The sequence below is a fragment of the Sinocyclocheilus anshuiensis genome, unplaced genomic scaffold, assembly GCF_001515605.1.
Source record: "Sinocyclocheilus anshuiensis isolate Anshui unplaced genomic scaffold, SAMN03320099.WGS_v1.1 scaffold253, whole genome shotgun sequence".
In the NCBI taxonomy this organism is placed as follows: Eukaryota; Metazoa; Chordata; class Actinopteri; order Cypriniformes; family Cyprinidae; genus Sinocyclocheilus; species Sinocyclocheilus anshuiensis.
In genome coordinates, this window is record NW_015537969.1 from 28,030 (window position 1) to 53,466 (window position 25,437).

The 25,437-nt window shown below is 38.2% G+C and overlaps 3 protein-coding genes across 3 annotated transcripts in view; 2 read left to right on the plus strand and 1 right to left on the minus strand.

The window, feature by feature from the left end:
- Window positions 1-18: 18 nt before the first annotated feature.
- LOC107669374 (fatty acid-binding protein, heart-like) lies at window positions 19-5,878 on the minus strand. The gene is made up of 5 exons (XM_016461574.1): window positions 5,795-5,878; window positions 2,513-2,593; window positions 911-1,083; window positions 480-581; window positions 19-301 (listed from the first exon to the last, which is right to left on the minus strand). Exons 2-5 carry the CDS (start codon window positions 2,583-2,585, stop codon window positions 248-250), a joined length of 402 nt encoding a protein of 133 aa, XP_016317060.1. The 5' UTR covers window positions 2,586-2,593; window positions 5,795-5,878; the 3' UTR covers window positions 19-247.
- A 997-nt stretch (window positions 5,879-6,875) lies between these two features.
- Window positions 6,876-13,199, plus strand: LOC107669321 (serine/threonine-protein kinase DCLK3-like). Its single transcript, XM_016461494.1, has 5 exons — window positions 6,876-7,295; window positions 8,164-9,665; window positions 11,052-11,184; window positions 11,392-11,559; window positions 12,072-13,199. Exons 1-5 carry the CDS (start codon window positions 7,232-7,234, stop codon window positions 12,533-12,535), a joined length of 2,331 nt encoding a protein of 776 aa, XP_016316980.1. The 5' UTR covers window positions 6,876-7,231; the 3' UTR covers window positions 12,536-13,199.
- A 1,787-nt stretch (window positions 13,200-14,986) lies between these two features.
- LOC107669346 (cysteine and histidine-rich protein 1-like) overlaps window positions 14,987-25,437 on the plus strand; it is a 20,433-nt gene continuing 9,982 nt past the window's right edge. The window contains exons 1-2 of the mRNA XM_016461520.1: window positions 14,987-15,348; window positions 19,569-19,807. Of these exons, the coding sequence (XP_016317006.1) occupies window positions 15,046-15,348; window positions 19,569-19,807 (542 nt within the window). The 5' untranslated portion in view covers window positions 14,987-15,045. The remainder of the gene's footprint in view (window positions 15,349-19,568; window positions 19,808-25,437) is intronic.

Genomic DNA, 25,437 nt, shown 5'->3' on the forward strand with positions numbered 1-25,437 from the left:
TAAATTGCACAAGGTCAGTTTGGAGCAAATGTCATTTATTGTACACCAAAGGCATAAGCCATAACACTGACTGGAGAAGCATATCACACGCCCAGAATACAAGCTCAAATACGGATCTGGAGCTATGAAGTTGGAATTTTATTCAGCGTTTGAGGAACGGTGCAAATGAAACGGATGAACACCACAGAAAAACCACTGGAAATGTACATAACCATTGATGAGGACGGGTTGTGACTGAGGTTTCCCTTTATTCTGCCTTTAAATAGTGTCGTGTGGAGACAACGTCGCCAAGTGTCAATGTCTGTTGATAAAAGAGAGAGGTTGGCCTGTTGATATATATTCATTCAGTCAAACACCCATAAATATTGGCATAAGTAATTACTAAATGGGCAGCAGAACATGTTTAGCTCTTGCTGACTGTTCTTATAATTTTGTTCCCAGCCAAAGAGGCACTTACTGTAAGTGCACACAATACTAACCAGAGTTAGGCTGTTGTCATTGACTTCTCGGAGCAGGCTCGTCTCTTTACCATCCCATTTCTGAACATGAACCAATTTGCCTCCGTCTAAAGTTACCATGGACTGATGGACAAACAGAAACAACAGGGTAAAGGTAATAAGACAAACAGTTCTTACTTGGTCTCATTTTTTTCTCTTGCTACCCGGGAGCAGCGATGAGTGTCGTTTCTATGTTCACAATTAATGATTGACCCGAGGAATGTCACGGGATAGGTCAGTCTCCCATTGGGCCTTCTAAGAAACCCTTGTATCCCACCAACAAAACCCTATTGTGTTCAACACCTTTCACCCAATTCACAATGTGTCAGGCATGAAATTCTGCATGCCTTTAGCAATCTCAAAGCACAGGACTACTGAAAGTGGGACTAATGTATGCTCTGTGCACATATTACCTTAACTTTGCGGTCATCTGCAGTGGTCTCATCAAATTCCTCTCCCAGTTTGAAATTGATTTCTGTGGTTTTGAATGTGCTGACAGTCTTAAGTGTGATGACATCGCCCTCCATGGAGATGATGGTCGTGGGTTTGGTCATACTGCCAACCTGACGCGTGGCAAAGCCCACGCCTGATAAATAAACATAACACACACTTTAGAAGAGGTATGAAGCCATTTCTACTATTCACATGCAGAAGAATTCACATGGACAACATCAAGAACCAAAGACAATTTGGTGTGTACTGTAAATTAGTTAAAAATGATATTAAGTATATTAAATCATATATAAAATATTTACATTTTACAAATGTTAAACATTTCCGAGGGGCTTAATAAAAAAAATTTAAAAAAAACGAAATATTTTGAAGAGCCAAAGTTACTTTTAAAAGTTGGTCATATACTCTAAATAAGCTGAAAACAAACTTTTATAATTAAATTTCTAAGATCCTTAATTTTTTTTTTTTAAGTAAAAAAATATCTAAAGGATTTTATTAAATAGTCTTTAAATATTAAATATATTTTCTAATCAATTTAAAATTAAAAAAATCATTCTAAAAAGGACTGCAATTTATTAGAGAAAATGCAAATGAAGAAAGATCATCTGCATAGCTTAAGGGCAGAATAGTAATAATTAAACAAAGATTGCATATATATATTTTCAGGGGTTAGTCACGAATGAACACGTCTGCAAATAACCAAACTCTGGAACGGTCAAAATGGTCAAATCAACACACGTGCAGTTTTGGGAGAACGCAGCAATTAGTATTGATTTGTTCAGCAAATACTGTGAGGGTGTATGTGTGCGAATGCAGGCAGGGCAGACTCTTCTTTGACCACAGATAAAGAGCGAAAAATCAGGGTTCATTGGAGTTGAAACTGGTTGGTCGAAAGAAAAAACTACCCACTTTGTCTCAACCACACTTGCCTCCCTCCTTCCCTCTATTGCTATCTCCATACAGTTGCATGCTGATTGATTTTTCCCCTTCATCTTCCGCTCTTAAGCTACAAGTCACTCAACACTACTTTAAAATCACAAATACTACACAACTGGCCAATAAATGGCCGGCAAGCATCTCAGAGACATTTCCATATGTTTTGTGTAACAAAACATCAAGGTCATGATAGCCTATATAGTTCAAGTTCTGTAGGCAGTATTGAATTTTTTTGCTCAAAAAACAAGTTGGCAAAATAAAGGCCTCGTTGTATTTTATACAAGAGTACAGCAGTTGCTCTACAGTCAAACGTGGTTGTAGCATAAATCTGTGTGTGTGTGTGTATGTGTGTGTGTGTGTGTGAGAAAGAACATATGTGTGTGAGCTTCATCAAGGGAGACCTTCCCTGCACCACATGCACCCCATCTTAAACACACACACACACACAGCAGCACACATGCACCTGCACAATGAATACTCCTCAGATCACATTTCCCACACTGAAGCTATTATAAACACACACCCAATTTACATGTGCTTACTTGCATCAAAAGGCACACCCTATGTTTAGCAGTAAAGCAATACACACCGCATACATCCACAGCATCTACCCCCTCCTTACTCACCGAGGGCTTTCATGTAGTCATCGAAATTCTTGCTCTCCTTTAAGTTCCATGTGCCAACAAAAACGTCTGCCATGTTTAGATCTGAGTGAGAAAAAACAAGAGCAAGGAATGAGAGCGAGAAAGAAAGAGTGAGTAAGTGAGGAGGGTAAGACAGCACCACTGAGCTCCTGCAATCTTACTGGCTGATTTATAACTGCTGTTTGTGATGTCATCACTACAAGCTTGGGGGGGTGGATGGGGGAGGAGCAATGCCAGGAGAGAAGAGGAGAGATGACAGACAGGCGCGAGGGGGGTCGGAGAGATGGGGAATTGGGAATTGTAGGAGAATCAGTTGTGAAAGATAGAATAAAGAAAGATGAGGAAGTCAAGGGATGGTGCAAGACATTCGAAAGCATTTTACATTCTCTAGAGTTTCTATATGAATTTGACTTTAAAAATGTCTGTTAAATCAATAAATGTAAATGCATTGGTCCAAAATTGGACGCTAAAAAAATGGGATGGACTTATATTAAAATTATGGCTGATACAGACAAGACAAGAAATATATTAAAAACCAAGAAATAACTGATGTTAAAATTCTATACTATTTTGTCTCAATAAATTAACAATACAAAACTAAAATCCTTTTAAATGCTACAAGTGAATTTAGACATCATTAGAATTTTAAAAGGATGTTCATTTTGAGATTTGCTAAAAATTATATTTAAATGTACTGTAATAATGTACTTTATAAAATGTACTGTAATGTTTTTTTTACAGTTTAACGTTAACTTGACTAAAATGACTTTAAAAAATTTATAGAAAATAAAATATCTAACTTTACTTTTTTGAGCCAGTATCTACAATAACTTTTTATCAAATGGTCTGAAGTTGATTTTTAGTGAATGTATAAAGTCAGCTCCCCTATCATTTTGATCAACATATTGATTGTTTCGTCACTGAAAAACTTAATAAATATCTTTCTGAGAAATATATACTACAGTTGTTTAAAATAAGTTATTTTGTTTGATATTTTGTTCTTTACATTTAGCATTCATTCATTTAGCAGATGCTTTTTATCAAAAGTGACATATATATATATAATGCTCTCTTATAGATCAGTGCTTACAACTGAGGCACATTCTAAGCATTATCTAATGCATTGATTCATTTAAAGTGTGGCTTAGAGAGCAAGAAAGGGAGAGTGAGAGCGCAGTGTGGACGGGGGAAGGAATGATTGATATGGGGGCCAGGGTCAGGCCATTATTCTCTTCTCTCTCTCTTTCTCTCTCTCGCTGTGTCTCTTTCTTTTACAAGCCTCTGAGGACATGACCTTATGTCAGAGGACTCTTTCTTCCCACCCTCTACACTCTTTGATTGGCTGTTCTGCTCAGTAAGAAGCCGTGAAGATCTAGCCGTATCAGCTGCTGTTTGCACAATAATCACCAAAACATTGCACCAGTAACGCTAAACCTCTTCCCCAGCCCATCCTTTGAGCCGCAAGGCTGAATTTACAAGTGTTTGTAAGTGAGGCAGCACGGTCTGAAACGGTCAATCGTTTCAGCATGTATATGTCGAACAGTTTTTCCCCAAACAACTGTGAGAAGGGTCTGAATAATAAGATTGCACACAACAAGGTGTGGGGTTAATGCTGAACTCTTGAATTTTTTATAATTTGTAACGTTAGGTTGAAGATTGTTATCAGAGAGTAGCTGTTTTATAGTTCATGAACATTAGACATCTGGTGTAGGTTCTTTTGATCAATAACAGCCTTTAACTAAAACTAAAAGCATTAAAAATCGTTATCAGTAATTAAAATAAAGCTGAAATTGAAAAAAAAAAATGACAAAAGCACATAACAAATTACTAAGAGAGCATACATTTAAATGAAAACTGCACATATAAAAATAAAAGATCATTCAAAATATGAATGAATACTTTAATAGTAGTATATAAATAATACTAAAATAACACTAAGTGACTAGGCAAACGACGTCACTAACAACTACCTCTACAATCTATAAAACCCAGTTCATTTCCCTAGAGGTCTTTTTGGAGGAAACGCTCCAGGATTTCCCTGTTTGTACTCATCATTCCCCTGTGAGAACATGATGTGAAACGTTCACACATCCTTTGAAACATGCACCTGTTTGAGCATGTACAAATACACAGACTCACACCCTTCACTTTGTCACCTCTCCCAGATATGTATATTTCATTATCTTTATAGAAATCATACTATACCCTGTCTAATCTGCAGATTATCAACTGACTTTGATAAATTACTGCTTAATTGTATTATAAATGCAAGATAAATCTCCCATAAATTGCAGGTGTGTCAGTATTGACAATGTTCAGGTCTGTGTAACAAATATCCTCCAGAACTGTACGCTCCAAAAAAACAAAACAAAAAAAAATTAATTTACAAATGATAAGATGGTCATTTTTAGTAAAAAAAAAACTTACAAAATACTATAAGGTTTTCGTTCGTAGTGTTTGTAGTTGTAGACTCAAGTGGCAAATCAAAGATAATTTGCACTTCACTGACTGTTATAAGTACTCTTCCTGCTCTCCCAGTTTTTCCCGTTGACTTTGGAAGCTTGTGTTATCCATATTAACCAAATGATGTAAAATATAGGCCAGTTCTCTCAAAAGCACTGATGATATAACCTTATGTGTTGTACAACGCCACTTCTGGAATGATTTATAATATGCAGGTTTTCACCTTATACACTTGGTATTTGAACACACACTCATAGACTGAGTGGACTGTCACTGTGTCTAACCCAACACAAATGTGTGACTAAACACGGTATGCAGAGTTCATGTGTTTTGACATTTGACACAAACAGGTGGTGGAGAGAAACAGGGGGAAAGAGAGAGCGAGTGAGGGAATGAATGAGTGAGCGAGTGAGTGAGTGAGAGAGCAGTTTTAGAGAAAGAGGTGAGATGTCAACCTCCTTTTAAAACATACAAAACACAGATCATGAAATCAAGGTAAACAAAGTCACAAAACCGGTCACAAATCCAAGCTCTTTTACTACTAACTATAAATACATACATTTCTTGTTGGCATGTCTGTTAGATTCTGGTCGGCAGCATTTAAAATCGTTTTGCAGAGTCGGGAATTCAGCGTGGAGGTCTGCTAACTGTTAATAACTAATTTTAGTAAACAATAAAAAAACTATGCATAAAACAAAATATACTATCCTTTTAGACAGAACAAAGGGTTTTATTATGTATTTGTGCAGTGTAAATCTATAATAAAGTGATGCAAAAATATAGTAACGTTAGGCTACTCACGTTTTGTAGTAACTTTACTGTCTGATAATGAACGCAAATCGCTTACCGATGCAGGCCAACTCGACTTTTGTATTTATGCACAATTACACTAACTTGACTTGTAATCTATCTACATGACGTTCTGCTGGGCTAAACATTTAATTGTCCTTCCAATATTAAAATACAAATTCAATTTGCTACAAGTAGGCCTAAGTGAATGTCAATAATGATGGTTTTGCAAATATTAGCATCACAACAAAATAAGTAGGCTAGGCTACTACACGCACGTTTTGTCACTGTGTGAGGCGTAGAAAAACCTGGCAAACTGATTCCGCGCGCCTCTCCTCCCCGCTACCCTCAAACACACACCGCCCTCTAATGGACATGTGGATTCAACCCAGAAACACATTTACAGCTGTCCACACACAGCCAGCCAAGCGCAAACATACACACAAAGCAGCGCTGCAGTAACCATGACAATACAGAGAGACCTGCAAACACAAAGTCTTGAGAAGTTTACATTAATTATACCTTTAACCAAAATAAGGAAGCCGACGAATAAAGGGGATAGAGTGGAATAGATGTAGCTATAGGTAAGGCAGAGAATGTGTGCAGAAAAAAAAGGATATCAAGGGATTTGGGAACAGCTGATTGGCTGATTTATTATATTCAGTTTAATCAGTTTCTTTCATTGCATCTGTACTAATTTCACTAGTAAAGGCAATCACTAAAATATTCAGATGTTAAGTTATGATCAACATCATATTCACATCACTTCAACGGTGGCAGAAATATCAAAAGAAATTAAATATAGGCTAAATGTTATGCAATAGGCTAATATTAATAATAATACATTACATTTTAGAAGACAAAAAGACAACAAAAAAAAATAGGCCTAAATAATCCTTGCGAATGTAGGTTTTTGTTAGCCTATATATTTTGTGAGGGCCCTCACTACAGCGAAACACTAAAACCCCTCACTAATATACCCCCCCTCCCTCCTGTCTGTCTGTCTGTCTGTCTGTCTGTGTGTGTGTGTGTGTGTGTGTCTCTGTGTGTGTGTGTGTGTGTGTGTGTTTCAGTTCTCTGTGAGTTACCGGGGAGACGCTCCTGCAGCAGGATGCGGAGTATCCGGTAACGCGCTCGTAGCTTTTCCAAAAGATGCGGCTTCGCGACATCCCCGTGTTACCTCATGTCTGATAGACGCTGATTGAATATTGGCTGGGTGCGCACTGTCCGGTTCAAAGCTTTACATTCAGCGCTGTTTTTTAAACTTTCACGAATCCTCACAGACATTGACAAGTTTCTTTAGAGGTGCGCGTTGATTTCATCATGGCTACAGACTTTTTAACCATTTTGTAAACCCGCCGGACATCTCTGGGACAGTATGGATAGTGAATCAGACTCATGGGTTTATAGATGCACAAATACTGAAGGAACTACGAGCAATGGAACAAAATGACACCGATGTGGAACCAGCGACCGGGGCGAGAGCCACCGAGACCCAGAGGGGGACTGACAGGTGAGTTAGAATGATTAATAAATAAACAGCCTACATTCAATGAAATGGGGCAGTGACTGTAAAAGTTTAACTAGACCAATTAACTTGTCTTCATTTGAAGATATCCAGACTTGTTCTCGTAACGATTTATTTATCGAACCTATTTTATTTTGCCATTAAATGTATCCAGACAATGAATAAACTAAGTAAATAATAATATTTAATCATATTTAATAATTTTAATGTCATTAATAAAAAAAAAATTTCACAGCATAAAAGACATTTTCACAAATCAAAATTAAATTAAAAACTTCTTTCAATAGGGCTTTGTGCAAAGTAACAAGAACATAAATTAGGTTTACTAATTAATATACACAGTTAATTAGTTATTTACAATGGCTTTGCTTTGGTAACAGTCCTTTCAAAAAACTTTCTAAGTATTGACGTAAAAGTGAAACAGCATCTTTGACTGCTTTAGGGGTTCAATTTCTTAAAGGCTCCTGACCTGCATCCTTCCACTTTAAGACGTATGTTTAGGGAAAGAAAGAAAGAAAGAAAGACAAGCTGTGTCCAGAGTAAAGTGATCCGGCACGATCAGATTTGATCCTTTTCCGTTACCCCTGGAGCATGAGGTGCAATTTGAGAATCTGCATGTCTCGGCATTGCTCCTCAATACACACCTGCTCTTAATTATTAATGTTGCACACTTCCTTTTTAATTCACCTGCATAAGCTTTTTTCCCCCTTCAAAATCTGATATTGCAATTTTGTGTGCTGCGCTTTTGATGAACAAAGCATATATTTGGACACATTTCTCTACTAACAAAAAAATAACAGTATACTAAAAATACAGACTGCGTCCTCTCATTTTACATGTTTATGTGTTCCAGATCAAAGGATTAAACTGCCAAAATGCCCAAATGCTGCTCCTCGGCAACCTCCTCCATCTTACCTGCACAGGTCCAGACCCCGAAGGCCTCCCACAGACTTTGTGCCTTCAGAAAGCCCTGTGCATCACTGGGAGGAAGCAGGAGTTCCCAGGGCGAGCGGCTACCATGCCAGACACGCAAAATCAAGCCCAGTGCGCCCACGAATCGTGACCGTGGTGCGGCCGTGTGGACAGGAGAGCGTGCTGAAGATCTCTCTGCTGTTAAACCGCCGCGCTGTGCAAACATTCGAGCAGCTGATGGCAGATGTGTCCGAGGCGCTTGGCTTCCCCTGCTGGAACAACGCTCGAATACGACGACTCTTTAGCCCTGCTGGGCGAGAAATCCACAGCCTAGCCGACTTCTTCCGCTTCGACCATGCCTTCTTGGCCTTTGGGAACAGCCGACCGTCTCTTGACGAAGTACATGCAGCACTAGATGAGTTATATCCAGAAAACCCCAAACATTGCGAACACCTGCTGAGAGTATGGGAGCGTATCCTGAGACCCAAGGCCACAAAGGCAGATAGTGGTTTCCATGATGATGACGCCGGAGCCGAGATGTCCTTATCTACGGTACATGATCAACAGGTAAACCAACCGGTTGTCAACAACTTGCAGCCTGTTGGAAGGCAAAAAGAAAAGGTGAAGAGAGAAAGGCAGAGAGAACTGTGGAGGAGGAGAGGCGACCTGCAGAAAGAAGATGAGAAGGAGATAAAGAAGGAGGAAGGAAAGAGAGATGCTGTTTACTGCCGGAGCTGTAGAGGATGCGGCCCTCCTATACCTCCAATCAGAAGCAGTCAATGTTCTCAACCAGACAGGCCAAATAACCACAGTAATAAAAGTACTTCATCTCAGAACAACATGGAAAAAACACAACAAAGATCACTGAAAGCAGACAAGCATGTTGCCAATACAAAATCAAGCCCAGCTGTTCCTCAAAACCGGGATAAAGATCTTAATTTGGAGACAATAACGGAGCAGGACATTAATAAGCAGGAAACAGTTGAGCAGAAAGACTTACAGAGTAACTTACTGGCTGATGGGGCAGAAGTGTCGCTGGAGGACATTGAGCACTGCTATGACATGGGCCGTGTGGTAGGAGACGGGAACTTTGCGGTGGTCAGGGAGTGCCGTGTGAGAGGCCTGGCTGAAACGTTCGCAATGAAGATTGTGGACAACGCAAAACTGCAGGGACGTGGTCACATGATTCAGAATGAGGTCACTCTGCTGCGTAGTCTGGAACATCCTCGGCTCATCCAGCTGTTTCGTTCTCATCACACGGACACCCATGTTTACCTGCTGATGGAGCTGGTGACCGGTGGAGACCTGTTTGATGCTATCACTCAGAGCGGCAGGTTTACTGAGCCAAGTGCTGCATGCATGATCAGAGACATCAGTCAGGCTCTGGAATACATCCACAGCAAGAGCATCGCACACCGAGACATTAAACCTGAAAACCTACTGGTAAGAGTTACTCAAGATCAGTGTTATTTTAGTATTATTTAAATATATTTAATATTTTGAATTAGCTTTTTTTTTTATATATATATATATATATATTCTGTTTTTGTTTTAATTTTAGGAATTTAAAAATATATAAAACATGAAATATGGAAACAAATAGACTGAAATACTCCAATAAGCTTTAATTTATTTACAATTTTGAAAAATCTTTTTTTTTGCAGTTTATAAATTGATTAAATTTTTATTTCAGTTATTCTAGTTGCGTTGTTTTTTGTAATTTTAGTATTCAACTTAACATTAACTATTTCAACTTAAAATCAACTTTCAGTTAATTGCTAAGGCAACATCATTTTCGTTTTTAAGTTTACATTTTTCATCTGTTATTTATATTTTATTTCATTTCAACTTTATTTCAGTCACTGAAAATGATTTTTAATAGTTTTAGTTTTAACACTGCTTAACATTAACAACGTTAGAATACAATACAAAAAAGTTAAACATTTCATAGACTACCACCATTTTTTATAAATTATAATAGAAACAAATTATATAACATTAATACTAAATACGAGAAAAATGACAAACTAGTTAAAAACATGAGAATCGGATAGGCAAGCGGTGAATCGTTGCAGGTAGCTACATAAGGAATCGGTGAATCATTAATAACGTACATAGTATAGGAACAGGGACTCGTGAGTGTGTTCATTTTCATAAAACATCCAAACAACTCAATGAAATTAAATTGATCTGACTTTCCAACACTACATATGAGAGCAAACTGTTTAAGATTAACCTATTTATTAGAATCGGACTTTTCGACGAGAAGGATTGGTTGGTGAGCACATGCCATTATTCCCTCAACTCTCACACAGAGTGGATACCACCTTTTTCTTCAACGTGGATATGGGTGAGACTTCCGGTTCATTAGCCGCTATAGGTAAATAACCAGGAGAATAACAACGTGCAGTAAACGGTAAAACTGTTTGCACTACAAACCAGTGTGTTCATAATTAAGATAATACATTAAAATAATATGATAAGACACACCAACTTTCAATATCAAGCAGCAAAACGAACGGTTTTGTTCAGCTAAAAATAGCTGGACGGAGTGGACGCAGATGAGACCGGAAGCCAGACCCATAGAATTTACAAATGGCCGCGCCCATTTTTACCACAAGAAAAAGGTGGATAAAAGCAGCGATGTAAAGTTTGTTCGCGCTACAGCGCCACTCGTTGGAACAAGTAGCTCATTACCTCAAAAAACCTGCAGTACTTTGCAACCAGCTACTTTATTCATCATTTTGAAAATTGGACATGTATTTAAAAAGAAGTATAATATAATATATAATATTCAGCTCATATTGTATCTCTTTTTTGTTTCTTTAGGTACAGCGTCATGGCAATGGATGCTTGAATCTGAAGTTGGCTGATTTTGGATTAGCCATGGTGGTAACGGAGCCAGTGTTCACAGTCTGTGGCACACCTACATATGTTGCTCCAGAGATACTTGCTGAGATAGGTAAAGTCTGTACATTTAGATGAGCTGGGACTGGTTGGACACAAAAAACCCAAGCTACAGCTTGTAAATGTAGGCCATTTGTAAATTCTCTGTCCAAAATCTCAAACACTAAGGTTTAAAACTATTAGTAACATGATCTGACACTAACATTTAACATGATATTTCAAATGTTCAGCTATGCATATGTATATGTCTATGTATGAACAGGTTACGGTGTTGGAGTAGACGTTTGGGCGATGGGTGTCATACTGTTTGTCCTGCTGAGCGGGTTTCCTCCGTTCCGCAGTCCAGATCGTAATCAAGAGGAACTATTCCGTCTCATCCAGAAAGGAGAAGTCCACTTTCTGTCCCCTTACTGGGATAATGTATCTGAGGGTGAGATACTGAACTCCAGCATTTGACCCCCATACAAAACATAACACTGATTTAAGTGTTAGATCAATCAAAAAAGTAAAGTCTATCATCATTTACTCAATCCCATATTGTTTTTAAACTCGTATGGCATACTTTCTTTCAAGAAGCTCCATTACAGTTTGCACCAAGTCATTACAATTTGTGCGCTTTATTCAACGGTGGAGTAAATGAGAGAATTTTCATTAATGGTTGAACTATTCAAGTTCAAGTTCAAGTTCAAGTCTGCTTTATTGTCAATTCTTCCACATGTACAGCACATACACACAGAGAATTGAAATTGCGTTACTCTCAGACCCTTGGTGCATACAGATAACACTAACAGTAGAACATAAATACAGATATACAGATTAAGTATGAGAGAAGCCGCAGCGTGTGAACGCGCCGCCACTCATTCCGTTTAACCCTTCATATATTCTGTAATTTAGATGCTGTAATCTAGAAATATGATAAGTGCTGATGTCTGTGTTTTCCAGGGGCTAAAGCTCTAGTCAGGGCTTTGCTGGAGGTCAACCCGAAAAGGCGTTTGACAGCTAGTCAAACCCTGCAGCACCACTGGCTTCAGCATGCAACAGCACAAAAATACCATAAGGGGGCGACAAAAGCCACTGACTCCACAGCTGAGAGGCGCAACCAGCAGAAACTGAGCAGACAGGTGGAAAGTGGTGAAAATAAGAATGATTCTAGCAAACCAGAAATGTTGGCAGAGAAATGTCATGCAGCACAAATTTACGAGAACATACTAAATAATAATAATTATGAACCAGATATTAACATGCATGACAGAGACCAGCAAATTCAAGAGATTCATAACATGACAAGCAATCAACAAACTGCAGAAGACACCACCACCACCACCACGAACAAGCAATATACCACAGATCAGCACAAACCTGAGAAACCAGCACAGCAAGAAGACACTGACACAAAACAAGAGTGACCACAAGAGTGACCTGCTGAGAAATGACTTAGTTAGCGGGCAGTGAAGACTGAAGAAGCCGCAGCATAAACAAGTGACTAGAAGAAACCAATGATATATGAAAAGACTAAAAGAGTCAGAACTAAACAAGCCATGTGAAACATACCAAAGTGGGACGGTACACCTGAGAAAAAAGAAAAAAAAAACATAAACAAAATACTCCATAGTAAATAACATCTAGTGTCTTCTCATACTCTCAAACCTACACGTATACTCTTAGCACTGATTCTGACTGAGAATTCACTGTTTTTATCCTGATCACCAGGCACTGATGAAATCTGCACTGATCTGCACATTTCTGCACTCATTATGGAGGGAAATCTGCTGAATTAGTGTAAATATGGTTAAATGTATTCAAAGGCGCTTATAGTGCACTCTTCTTGGCAGCTTAATGTATAATCCAATATTTAAAAAACTAATTTGAATTTCAGAATTCTGTATAAATTCTGTGTGTGCTTACAGGTCACTAATGAAATGATCTGGGACATTTAAGTAACTATTATTACGAGACATTATTTACTGAATACAGGCAGTAAGTAGTAAGGACAATTTATGTTGTGTTGTTGTTTTTGTATGTAAAAACCTCTGATTATTCTGTATTTCATCTTCATCTGTTATTTTAAAAGAAAGGCATTTCATTTTTAATATGTATCAAAAATGTATCGGTCAAGCTTGGCCTCTGCCAATGTTTGTGGGAATGTTAGTTGGGTTGACTAACTAGTAATAAGCTAAAAAGTTGTATTGCAAATCAGAAGTCTTTTTGAAACATTTTGAGTACTGTATAAATGTTAAAATAATGTTGTTATGATAAAAATGTTTATTTTCTTCCTTCTGTTCACCTTTTGTTTTAACACTTACCATTTTTGAGATATCAAGTTGTTCAGAGTAATTATTAATGAATAAAGCCTTTGTCCTTGTCAGGTGACTTCAGTCTTTCAACCTTCATTGTGGTATGTCTCAAAACAAGCCCAAAGTTGTGAAATGTGCTATTTTAAGTGTACTAGTTGTAATGTGCAAATAACAAATTATTAATCTCAGCTTCATTACTAATACCTTATGTATTACATTGCTGCATGCATATTATAAGTCATATTTTTTAGTATCCAGTCCAGTAATCAGGAAGACACATACAAACACACTCCCATCCCATCCCCCCAGTGAAACACACAGCTCATTCAAACTGGGCAGTCAAGACTGACAGCTGTCTTGACCAAACTAGTCCATCATAGACCTCGACATTTGATTGGCTGAGGCCGTTTCCCCTCCCCCCGGGGCTCACTCTAGTTTCGGGTCAAAATAAAATGAAAAGGAATAAATTAAAATAAATTAAAAGACCACACTTGACATTTTTCAAACCTACATACCAAATCAAATAATTTATTCAGGTCTTGCATTTACTATTCTGTCAAGTATGATAATTTTGAATGATGCCCCACGATGACGTTGCCATTTTGTCGCATATGAGGGGTGTTAAGGTATGAAAAGGTTTTGTCATCTATTAATCTTACTTTAAAATATAATCACCACGACAATAATACGACAAACTAGCACAGTAAAATTGAAAATAACTGTACTAACAAAACCAAGCATCCCACTATCCAACTAACAAAAGTTTTTGGTCACCTTTCTCTTAAAAAAAGCTTCAGCCATGACCCGTAGGAGGCCGATGCGCATGCGCAACGCATAGCTCTTTAAATATCCCCAGTCATCTGATGAAGCGCAGCATGTGTTGCAGCCAATCAGACAGCGCGAAAGAGAAGGGCAGAACGGCCATCATTACTAGTGGCGACGCATTCACTGACAGATCAATAACGGTCGACGGTATTCGCCTGATCTTCACCCCGCTCCGACTAAACCGAGCTCGGATAGGCGGAATCAGAGAGGGACAGGCGGACAGGGGGAGAGGAGGAGACAGACAGGAAAAAAAAAGATGGCAGTGTAGATTAAGGGAAGGACTATCGAAGAGAGACTCTGCAGTAAACATAACTTTTAGGCTTTCGGGCGAATCCGGATCGCGTCGGAGTGGTTCGGTTGTTATCGGAAGGTGGACCGGAGGAGAAGAGCCCGGCTGGGTCGCGGAGAGTCGCTGTGCGCGTGCTGTCACGGCGGATAACGGCACTAAACAACAGCCTGTTGTTTTGTTGAGTCTTAGCTGTTTTTTTCTCCCTCTGCACAAGCTGAGAGCTGAAGCTTATCTGAGATCTATCCAAAATATACAGGCATCCATGCACACCAAACCGCAGTAAAACACAGATGAATTTCTATTCATTGTCCCATAACTTAGTGTCATATTACCCAAAATTCACCTATTTGAACTGACGCTTGATGGTTTAACTGAGTGCATTGTTGGCTGTCCAGACCCCCCATCATTACAGGCCAGCCAAGTAGCTTGAAAAATCCTGGAAATCTCACCCTGACAATCAGCGGAGCCTGTGTTCGGTCAGCCCAAATATCCCCGGTGACTCAGTCGGATGTCTTCGATGGAAGAGCGAATGGAATTAGGCGTCGCGGCCGCGCCAGGCTCCTCATCATCGGGTCTGGGTGTCGGTCCTGTGGGGGGCGCCCTGGACGCTGGCCCGGGGAGCGGACTGGCGGGTATCCAGGAGGAGTCCGGTGTGCGGAGAGACGGTTCTGGTACCGAGGCCGACCCGGACGCGCCGCCCAAGAAACGCGTGAGGCAGCAGGAAGGAGAAGCAGGGAAGCTCGAGGAGCGCCTGTACTCGGTGCTGTGCTGCACGGTGTGTCTGGACCTGCCTAAAGCCTCGGTGTACCAGGTAAACAATGCCATTATGAAGCTTACAGCGCAGAGAAATCCTTATGTACGATGTACGAACACAATGCAGATATAAAAGTTCATAATAACACAGCATCCTCTTGGAATGTAAGATATATACAGTCCGTTATTATAGATATGAGACAAAGGGGTTTATAATTGTGAATCTTTTTGCCATTGTGATTGTTTGTCTATTGTTTGTCTATTTCTAAACAATATAGGTGATTACACAATGTCTGTGACTCATAATATGTGATTAAATGTCGAATAAAATGCTTATTCACACATTTGCCATTTCAGGTACGTTTTTTTTTTTAAAGAGCTGGTATGAAGTTACATTTTGTAGGCTTCAGATGTTACACTCGGATGTAATACTGACCTGAGCAGCGTTTTTTTTTTTGCCTTCAATGGCAAACATGACAATTAGGGTGGTCATATGACCTGTTTAACCCAATCACTGCTTGCCTCTCCTGATCATCCCTCCCCCAAATATGCACCCCCATATAATCCCTCTGAAGCCACAGGCCAAACCAGCTGTAAAAGAACTTCCTCTCATGCTTTCACACACTTTGTTGTGGTGTTTGCATACTCTTGTTAAAGGGGTCATATGATGCTTTTTTAAAGATCATTATTTTGTGTATTTGGTGTAACAGAATATGTTGACATGCTTTAATGTTCAAAAAACACATTATTTTTAAAATCTGTACATTATTGTAGGTCCTCTATGCCCCGCCTCTCTCAAACGCGTCGTTTTCAACAAAGCCCCTTCCTTTGACAAGCGCAGTCTGCTCTGATTGGCCAGCTGACCCAGTGCATTGTGATTGGCCGAACACTGCAAGCACTCGTCAGAAATGTAACGCCCCTTACCATAATCGCGAGCTTCATCTTTCAAAATAAATGTAAAGACAGAGCCCGAAAGGGGAACAGAGTCGCGTGACAGAGACAGCGATGAAGCTGGTATGTGTTTGCAGTACACAAGCCACGGTTAAGACAGCTGAATCCACTGTGATGTGACCCTGTCTCTCTCTCTCTCACACACACACACACACACACACACGATGCAAAACTCCGCATTTGAACAGTCAATAGCAAATAAAAATACAGATTTTTTAATGTATTTTAGAATGTTTAAATATATATTCACAAAATATATATAATAAAGTTGTGAGAAGTTGAAACATGAAGAAAAATGGACTTGAAACTGAACTGAAAATGAATGAGTCCCTATGGACCTCTGCTGGATATATGTGGTCATTGCACTTTCTTTCTTTAACTATAATAGAGATTATAGAGATTATAGATTATAGAGAATCTATATAAAGATTTTCCTCTAACCTGCAAATGGCAGTATTCTATCCCTAACACATGGGTCAATATCCAGAAACCTTTTATATTTAATTTAGGTCATAATTTAAGGGATTTTTTCATTAAAAAAAATTTTATAAGCCAATTTATGGCATAGTTGAGTATTTGTGCAGTAAATAGGTAAAAAAAACTACCAAATATCCACAAAAACACATCATAAATGTATAGCTGAGAAGTAAATAAAAAAAATGATATATAGTTTGTCATATAAAAAATTTATATTTCCTTATGCAATCGCTCTGTAAAAGTTTGGGGTCTATCTGACCCCAAGGGACTTTAACGTTGCTCAAATCAAGGGACGATTAAAGGTTAAAGTGGTTGATCAAAAAGATTTAAAATTCAGTTTATTTTAAGTATGTGCATCCCATGAAAGACATCATTTTATATGGTGTAAGACAGGCAAAATAACTCTTAGGCTTTAATAATGCCTAGTTGCTGAACAAACTCTCTTCCTCTGTTGCCTTGAAGGCAATAAAATAGTGGCCATTTCCAAGGATTATGCTATGATTTTCTGTTAGAGCCAGCAGCGTGGACAAGATTTTGACAGATTCAGGGCGGTTAGTGTGATTTCTTTTTACTGCACCCCTTTATAGTGGCTAAAATAGGACACGCTGAATAAATTCGGATGCCAAATCTAGAACTTATCACCCTCTCAAGGGGAAACCAGCAACTAATGCTCTCTGCAATCGTCAGAAAACAGGACCATTTTATCAATTTTTTTTTCTCCCTGTGATAAAATGTGAACATATATCAGCAGAACTGAAGAAATAAAAAGGTGATAATGAGTTCACAACAGCAGCATCACAATCAGGCAGCTGAGATATTGTGACATCTGCAGTGTCTGGTGAATCTTAAAGAGAAAAGCCATCAGTCAGACTAGTAATCTGCTGCTTTTAACACCATTAACAACACAGACGTTTGGGATCTTATCTATGCACAATCAGCTTGTAACACTCCAAAGAGAAAGGAAAACTTGAAATCGCATCATATGACCCCTTTAACATTTTTGTCTATTTATTAATCTAATGTGTTTGGATAATTGAATAAATCCAAAATACAGTGGTCTTTTTGTTTGAGCATGTGTCAATGTGATGATTGCGGCACTGACAGGCCTATATTGAAACTAGAGAGGAAGTTTTAGACATACAAATGAAACCTCTCACACTAACCCCTAAAAGTAGCATGTGATTCAGGGAGGATGTGTCACACTGCATCAGCGCTATTAAGTTCATGCCATGTAATCCGTTTATTACTGAATCAGGGTTTGAATCCCATCAAATGAGGCGAACATGTGCACACCCTGAAGCAAAACAAACAAGCCAGGAAGAACTCAAATCAGCTGCTCACTGAATTAATCAAACACAGACTTGACATTGCAGTTTACCTCCTGTGATATAGATCAGCTGGTGAATTAGTAACAGCTTTCTAACAGTTATTCAAAGGAAACTTTGAATTAATCATGAAACTAGAATAGTCAGTGTAATTGTAGTTAACTAAAACTAAATATATTAAAATAATTTCTGTTAATTGAAGCTAAAATATATTTTTTATATGAAAAATTAAATGAAATTTAGAATATTTGTTTTGGTGACTAAAATAAAATAAGTTGAAGTATTAAAATGACTAAAACTAAAATTAAAATAAAGCTAAATAGAAATATTTTTAAAAACAAAAACTAATGAAAATGACTAAAACTTTATAAGTAAAATAAAAACCCAAAATATAAAAAAGCTCATTTAAAATAAAAGCTGTTTTTTAATTGAGTTGTGGCATAAAATGGAGGAAGTATTGTATTCATTAACAAATTATGTTTTTGTTATATGTATTTTACATCGTCCTTGTTACATGTTGCATGTACTTACTATAACAGTAAATTAAGCATAATTACATGCAAGTAACCCTAAACCAAAGCCTAATCCTACAGTAAGTACAAGCTGTTAATTGATATTACTCAGTACTTAAAAGTGTAATTACACTGTAACAAGGACACCTTGAAATAAAGTATAAACTGAAATTGCTATGTTAGACACAAATGAGATAAAAGCAATTGACGACTGTAAGAGTACATTTTTATACAAGGAATGAAAGGTTTTGAAACTGGTTTCGTAATAACTCTCTCTTACCCTGAATAGGTATTTTTTTATTATTCATAATTATTATTCTTTTTCCCATTAAGATCCACTTAAGCAAAAGTGCTAAGCATTTTCTCTGTGCTGAAATGCTCTGCACATACTGTTAATTTCGGACTGAAATGAATTGGGTTCTTGCTAAAAAAAAAAACTTCAGCGACTCTTTGATAATCTTTGGGATCTTTATGGAAGTGTATTCAGAGCAGAAGGCACCACACACTGCGGGAACAGCCCAAGGTTTGACAAGCATTTTTTACATTATTTTTTAATTTATTTAGATTATACTTAGTTGTGTTTAGGAATAATAATTACCTTATTACCTCACAGTGACTTGGCACCCAGTAGGCTTCACTGATGTGTAAATGTGGACGTCTGTGTTGATGCATTTCATAAGTGACGTCACAAAGTTTTCATAGTATGTAATGCTTCTAAGTAAAATGTCTTTGCTTGTGATATGATCTTTTTAAAGATGAACATGCTGTCATTGCCACATTACATTCAAGCGGTTGTACAGATGCAGCAAAATTGAGGTTCTTTATTTCTCCTTAAATCATTCAGGAAACTACTACTTTGTGTCTTTTTGGGGAAAATTAGGAAATTCCATCATAACAAGAACAGTACATTTATTAAAAACACGCTCCTTGAGAAGAACACATACATTGTGTTTAGTGTAAAAACGCTTTGTGAAAATGTTTCAGCTCTGTGAAGATGTGCTCTCATTTCACAGTGTACAAATGGGCACCTGATGTGCGCAGGCTGCTTCATCCACCTGCTTGCTGACGCGCGTCTAAAAGAGGAGCAGGCCACATGTCCCAACTGCCGCTGTGAGATCAGTAAGAGTCTGTGTTGCAGGAACCTGGCGGTGGAGAAAGCCGTGAGTGAACTGCCCTCTGAGTGCAGCTACTGCCTCAAACAGTTCCCTCGCTCCAGCCTGGACCACCATCAAACAGAGGAGTGCCAGGACAGGTACTGTTGCACCAGTTCACAAAACAGACCCAGCCAGATTATGTACAACACATATGTAAAGCCATAGGGGTGAATTCACTAAATAGCTGTGCCACTCTGTTTGTAATTCAGTCATTTTCAGCACAACACGCCACCTTTAAGTGTAAATTTGTATTGCTATGGATTGTGCTATATTCCAAAAGACTTTTTATCCTAAAAGCCAGTGCTAATTAAAGTTTGCATAAAATGGAAATTGCAACAATTTTTTCTTCACTTTTATGACGTTTATCCAAATGACACAGCTTCTCAAATGAGAAACAAATATGGGGACTTGCATTTGTCCATCGGGAATTGATTAGACCGTTGCCGTTTGCTCATTTTTGCGATCGTTTCTTGTGAGTGACTGGTTGCTAGAGGGAAAGGATTGAAACTCATCTGGCCAGTGGACAACCGTTTTTGTCCAGCCCTTGTGCTGGTGTTTGTCATCATGGGATGTCTTTGCAAGGCAACGGGAATGTTAATGTTTTTGATTAAAGATTATGAAGATGCATGGCTTTTCAAAGAAAAAAATTATCAATCTTTTATAAATACTACAAAATTGTCAATTTTGATTTCATGGTGATATAATGTTGTGCTATTACAACTTGCAAAAAGCAGTCAACATTTTGTTTAAAAGTGAAGTTTGTGTCTGTTTTAGTGAAATGTAATGAAAATAAATTTACAACTGAACTTTATAAGTGACGCAACCGGGAACAAATCCAGACATGATTACAAGCACACATTTAGCATTGTAAAAAGATTTTTTTTAGAAGATGCTTTTTAAGCTCGAATTTTTCGAGTGATTTGACATTACTAAGATGGCCATGGAGTCATTGAGATTTTGGTGCAAATATGTAATTGCAATCAGTGGTGGCAATTCGTTTAAATTTAGTAAATTCCTCATCTAGTCATAAAGACATGTAAATATATTAATTTGGCTTGGACTATACAAGGCTCATACATTCACTCAGAAAATAAAAGTCTCTTCAAAATTTGATATAACTAATATTAATTATAAACAGGGCTTGAAAAAAAAAATTATATCGGTTCACTCCGAGCAGAATCAATATTTTTAACGTTTCTGTTCCTGCATTCCTCTGTATTATTACCGTTCCGAAACCGGTTCGAGAAGAAGAAATACCGGTTAATAACGTAATTTTTTTAAAACATTTTTCTTTGCCTATAATAGGCTAATAATAATAATGATAATAATAAAGTACAGCGTTTTCTTTACTCAAAAAAAAAATAATCTGGTATCTTAACCCACTGTGCTTAGTCATGGCCAATAGGCTACAGCATCATCTTTTCTAGATTTTGGCCAAATGTAGGCTACTAAACAAAATAAAAAATCTATTAACACTTTAAAGACATTAAAGTATTTTTTAAGATTAAAAATGTTTGCTGCATTGTTTAAAAAAAAACGCTACTTGTAGCCTATAATATTGCGTTTTGAGAGTAAAAAAAACACAGAAGTCGCTCGCGTAGGCTAGGCTCACATCGCATTTTATTATTAAATTCAGAAATAATGTAGGCTAAAATGCCGGTAAAGCAAAATGTTTACAAACGTTATAAATACCGTTATTAGTTTCTCTCCACAACAAATCCTCTAAAGTTAAGGCTATGCATTTAGGCTATAAAAACTTCAATCCAAAAACAAATGAATTTAAGGTGAAACTGATGCCTACCTCTCTCATTCGGCACGAATCCAAATGTTTACATATTCGCGACATATCTGGATGCTAAAATATTATTTATTATAGGCTCGGCTTTGTAGTCATGGCCAAAAGTTTTGGCAGTGACATAAATTTTGTGTTTTGCTGCTTAAGCTGTTGTGGTGTTCATTCACATTGTTTCTAGATTATTGTGTAGAGTGATCAGATGCATTTTAAATAATTGCTAAAAGCTTGAGACCATCCATGTGTGGGGTTGCTTTTCAACCAAGTGAGAGGGCTCTCTCATAATTCTGCCCAAGAACACTGCCATGAATATAATGAGTCAGTATTTATAGTGTTGACCCTTGTTCTTCATAACCTCTGCAATTCGCTCTGGCATGCTGGATATTAGCTTCTGGGCTGGCCTCATGGTATCAAAACGTCCTGCAAGAGCGACTTCTTCCAACGATCCATGAGATATTTGGTGATGATCTGTGCATTTTCCAGCATGATGGAGCAGAATGTCACAAAGCAAGAGTGATAAAAAAGTGGCTCGAAGATCATTACATTCAAATTTTGGATCCGTGGCCAGGCAAATCCCCGGATCTCAATCCCAACGATATCCAGCATGCCAGAGCGAATTGCAGAGGTTATGAAGAACAAGGGTCAACACTGTAAATACTGACTCGTTATATCTTTTGCCAATAAAACTTATGATATGCTTATCATTGTTTTTCAGTATGCATTGGAAACATGTGGAAAAATAATCTACAAATACTGAAGCAGCATACTTTGCAAAACACAAAATTTGTCACTGCCAAAACTTTTGGCCATGACCATACTTTACTCGCATCAATGTAAAACATCATCCTTCACATCGGCTATATCAGCACAGTGAGGCGGCTTTAATTTATTTCTTACGTTTCTGTATTTTATTTTGATAATGAACAGGCTGCAATGTCGCAAAAATATGTTGTGTGTGAGGCGACAGAGCGATATGGTCATACAAGCAAGACATCATTCAAAACTTTTGCAAAATAAACTGTAAAATAAATAAAACTGTAAAGCTTTTGTAAAATAAAGAAAACTACTTTCTGCCATCTAGTTTTCCTTTCCGAGAACTTTGGATTGCCTCAATGAACCGAAACTCAGCACATTTTTTTTCTTTCGTTTTGTTAATCTGTCAATGATTTAAGTGAAATATATTTTGTGTATATGCCTATATGTTCCTTTTTATGTAAGCCTATCGTTTTATTCTGTTTTCTCCGTTCACAGAAGCGCTGCAGGTGCGTGTGATCTGTTACACTATCCTCGGATAAACTCTAAAGGCCGGGGCACACCAAGCCGACTTCAAAGAACTAGCGTCGACGAAAGCCGACGGTGTTGTCGTCTTGCGTCGGCAGCGTCTGGACAAAAAGCTGTGCTCGAACACACCGCACAGACTACACCTGACTGCAAACTAAAGCCAAGTTCACACTACACGACTTTAAACGTTGGCAGATCGCTGTGCTGTTCAGACTACATGACTTGATTGTCTGTCTTGAAGTCGTTGTGGTGTTCACACTGTGCGACACTACATAAATGATCCGCAACAGGGGGTCACACACTACACAAGCTGACAACAACTCTGTCACCCAACGACTCTATCCCGTCCCCAAACCACGTTTTATCACGAAAACACACACGAGAAGTTGAATGGGAATGACACGAAACAGCAAGTGAAACAGGAGTTGTTTATTTTAAAATGAACATCGGGAAGAAATTAGTGCTGCAAGCTGTTTGCGTGATGAAACAAATCGCTCCATTTCTTGTGTCCAAACTTTTCTTAAAGCCGTGTTGCTGCTGCAGTTTTTCTTCCGCTGACCTCAACTCATGCCTTGCTCTCTCATTGGCTGTAGCTCGTCACGACACTTGACACCACGTGATGTTGAGTCGGCCGACCGGTCCAGTTATGTTAAGTTCACACTACAGGATTTTAAGCCCGATTTGCAAGTTAACGAGCTCACCGACAGGTCGGGCTGTGATTGGGGGAAAATTAGCGGGTGATCGCGCTCGGCAATCTTTATGTGAACTACTCAATGATGCATCAAAGAGGCTCGCTGATGCGTCGCCGATGGCAAACAAATATCTAGCATGCTAAATATCTGGACCGGTCGGCCGACTCGACATCACGTGGTGTCAGGTGTTGTGACGAGCTACAGCCAATGAGAGAGCAAGGCATTGGTTGAGGTCACTGGAAGAAAAACAACAGCAGCAACATGGCTTAACCCTCTATGGGATATCGTCATTTATAAATGACACTAAGAAAATTGCATTTAAAGTACAATATTAATGTTCAACCAACAAAATTTTGTTTTAGTGATGTCAAATGACATCCCCTTCAACCAGTAAAATTAAAATTTATTAGCCATGTGCTTCACATTTTTGGTAAATAAGTAGTAAAGGAAACATTAGCACATGTTAGGTCACATGCTTTCAAGGCTCCATAGTGAGCTCATTTTAGATTATAAAATACATATAAATTCAAGTTATAAAAAATATAATTGCACATCCAAATGTGTTTTCTAAGGTTTTTTGTTATTTTTAATGCACTTTTATAAAAACAACAACTCAGAGACCAACAAATCTGAGCGTCATGCATAACTGACAAAGTCCTATTATGTGATGCATATTTTGTGTAGCTGGCACTATTGACCAGCATTGGCGGGCAGTATTATAGCCTTTATGCATGTGTTTTAGGTTCATTTTTGTAAGATTTTTGGAAGATGGAGAGACAAATCTGTACTTATTTCAGAAATATTGATGATAGTGATATGAGTGCATCAGAAAATCAGGTTGTAGTAATAAAACAAGTTGTTGAGGACCAAGGAGGATAGAAGCAATGAGGGTGAGGGCAGTGATGAAGAATAGGTTGTTGTGGAAGTCAGGCATTTGGGTACATTATTGTATGCCAGTTTGAAAGATGTGATCCATCCATACAACAACCAGAGGTCAGGAAAGATGCCAGTGTCTATTGGCATTACTATAGACAGCAATGCTCCAATGATGACTGCGCAAGTCAACATCTAACTGTGTGGGTTGTGTGGGGTACCCTGAAAAAGAAGAGTCTTGTTGACTTTCACTGGCAGTGAAATCGCATCCGAATTTGTGTCAAGTTTTAGACATTTTCACACGCGAGTTCCAAATCAAATATAGCAGCACAAGAAAAAAAAGTTAACGTTCATAAAGATTTTTAATGTTTTTTGAAACTAAGACCTTTTCACTTCTTTTCAGATAGTGAAAAAGCATTTGATTGTGTGTGAAGTTTCAGACAATTTGCCAAAAATAATTTACCCTAATGGGACAACGTCAAGTCTGAACAGATCTGCCGACGTTTAAAGTCGTGTAGTGTGAACTTAGCCATATTTAGCATGCTAGATATTAGATATTTGTCGGAGACGCGTCAGCGAGCCTCTTTGATGCATCCTTGAGTTATTCACACGTAAAGATTGCCGAGCGCCCGATCACCCCTGATTTCCCCCAGATCACAGCCGGACCTGTCGGCAAGCTCGTTAATGTGCAAATCGGGCTTAAAATCCTGTAGTGTGAACTAGGCATAACATGTGCTTTCTGCGCCTGCGTGAGAGGAATTAGCTGTCCATATCAGCAGCTTTTAATACTATATGTTTGTCATTCAAAAGGAGAAAAAGGAGAAACGATATACGAGATAAATGCAGATATATGAAACGTAAACAAAGCAGCACTTGCTTACCATTTTGAATATCAGTTGTTGATAACTTTATTCATGTTAAGCGGCTCATGTTGTTATTATAATATTAACATATTGGAATGCTTGTAACATTAGAACAGTCTTCTGTTTTTGCCGCCCTCATTTACTTAGCCTACTCGTTTTCATCACTTTCGCTTTAATTCTCTGGCACTGACTCGTTCGCGAAACAAGGCATCCAATCAGAGTTCTCT

Coding starts and splice junctions, on each gene's coding strand:
- LOC107669374 (XM_016461574.1), bottom strand. CDS start 2,585: ATGGCAGACGTTTTTGTTGGCACATGGAACTTAAAGGAGAGCAAGAAT. Junction 1,084..2,512: donor TGACTACATGAAAGCCCTCG/GTGAGTAAGGAG, acceptor TTTATTTATCAG/GCGTGGGCTTTGCCACGCGT. Junction 582..910: donor CAGATGACCGCAAAGTTAAG/GTAATATGTGCA, acceptor TTTGTCCATCAG/TCCATGGTAACTTTAGACGG.
- LOC107669321 (XM_016461494.1), top strand. CDS start 7,232: ATGACACCGATGTGGAACCAGCGACCGGGGCGAGAGCCACCGAGACCC. Junction 7,296..8,163: donor ACCCAGAGGGGGACTGACAG/GTGAGTTAGAAT, acceptor TATGTGTTCCAG/ATCAAAGGATTAAACTGCCA. Junction 11,560..12,071: donor CTGGGATAATGTATCTGAGG/GTGAGATACTGA, acceptor TGTGTTTTCCAG/GGGCTAAAGCTCTAGTCAGG.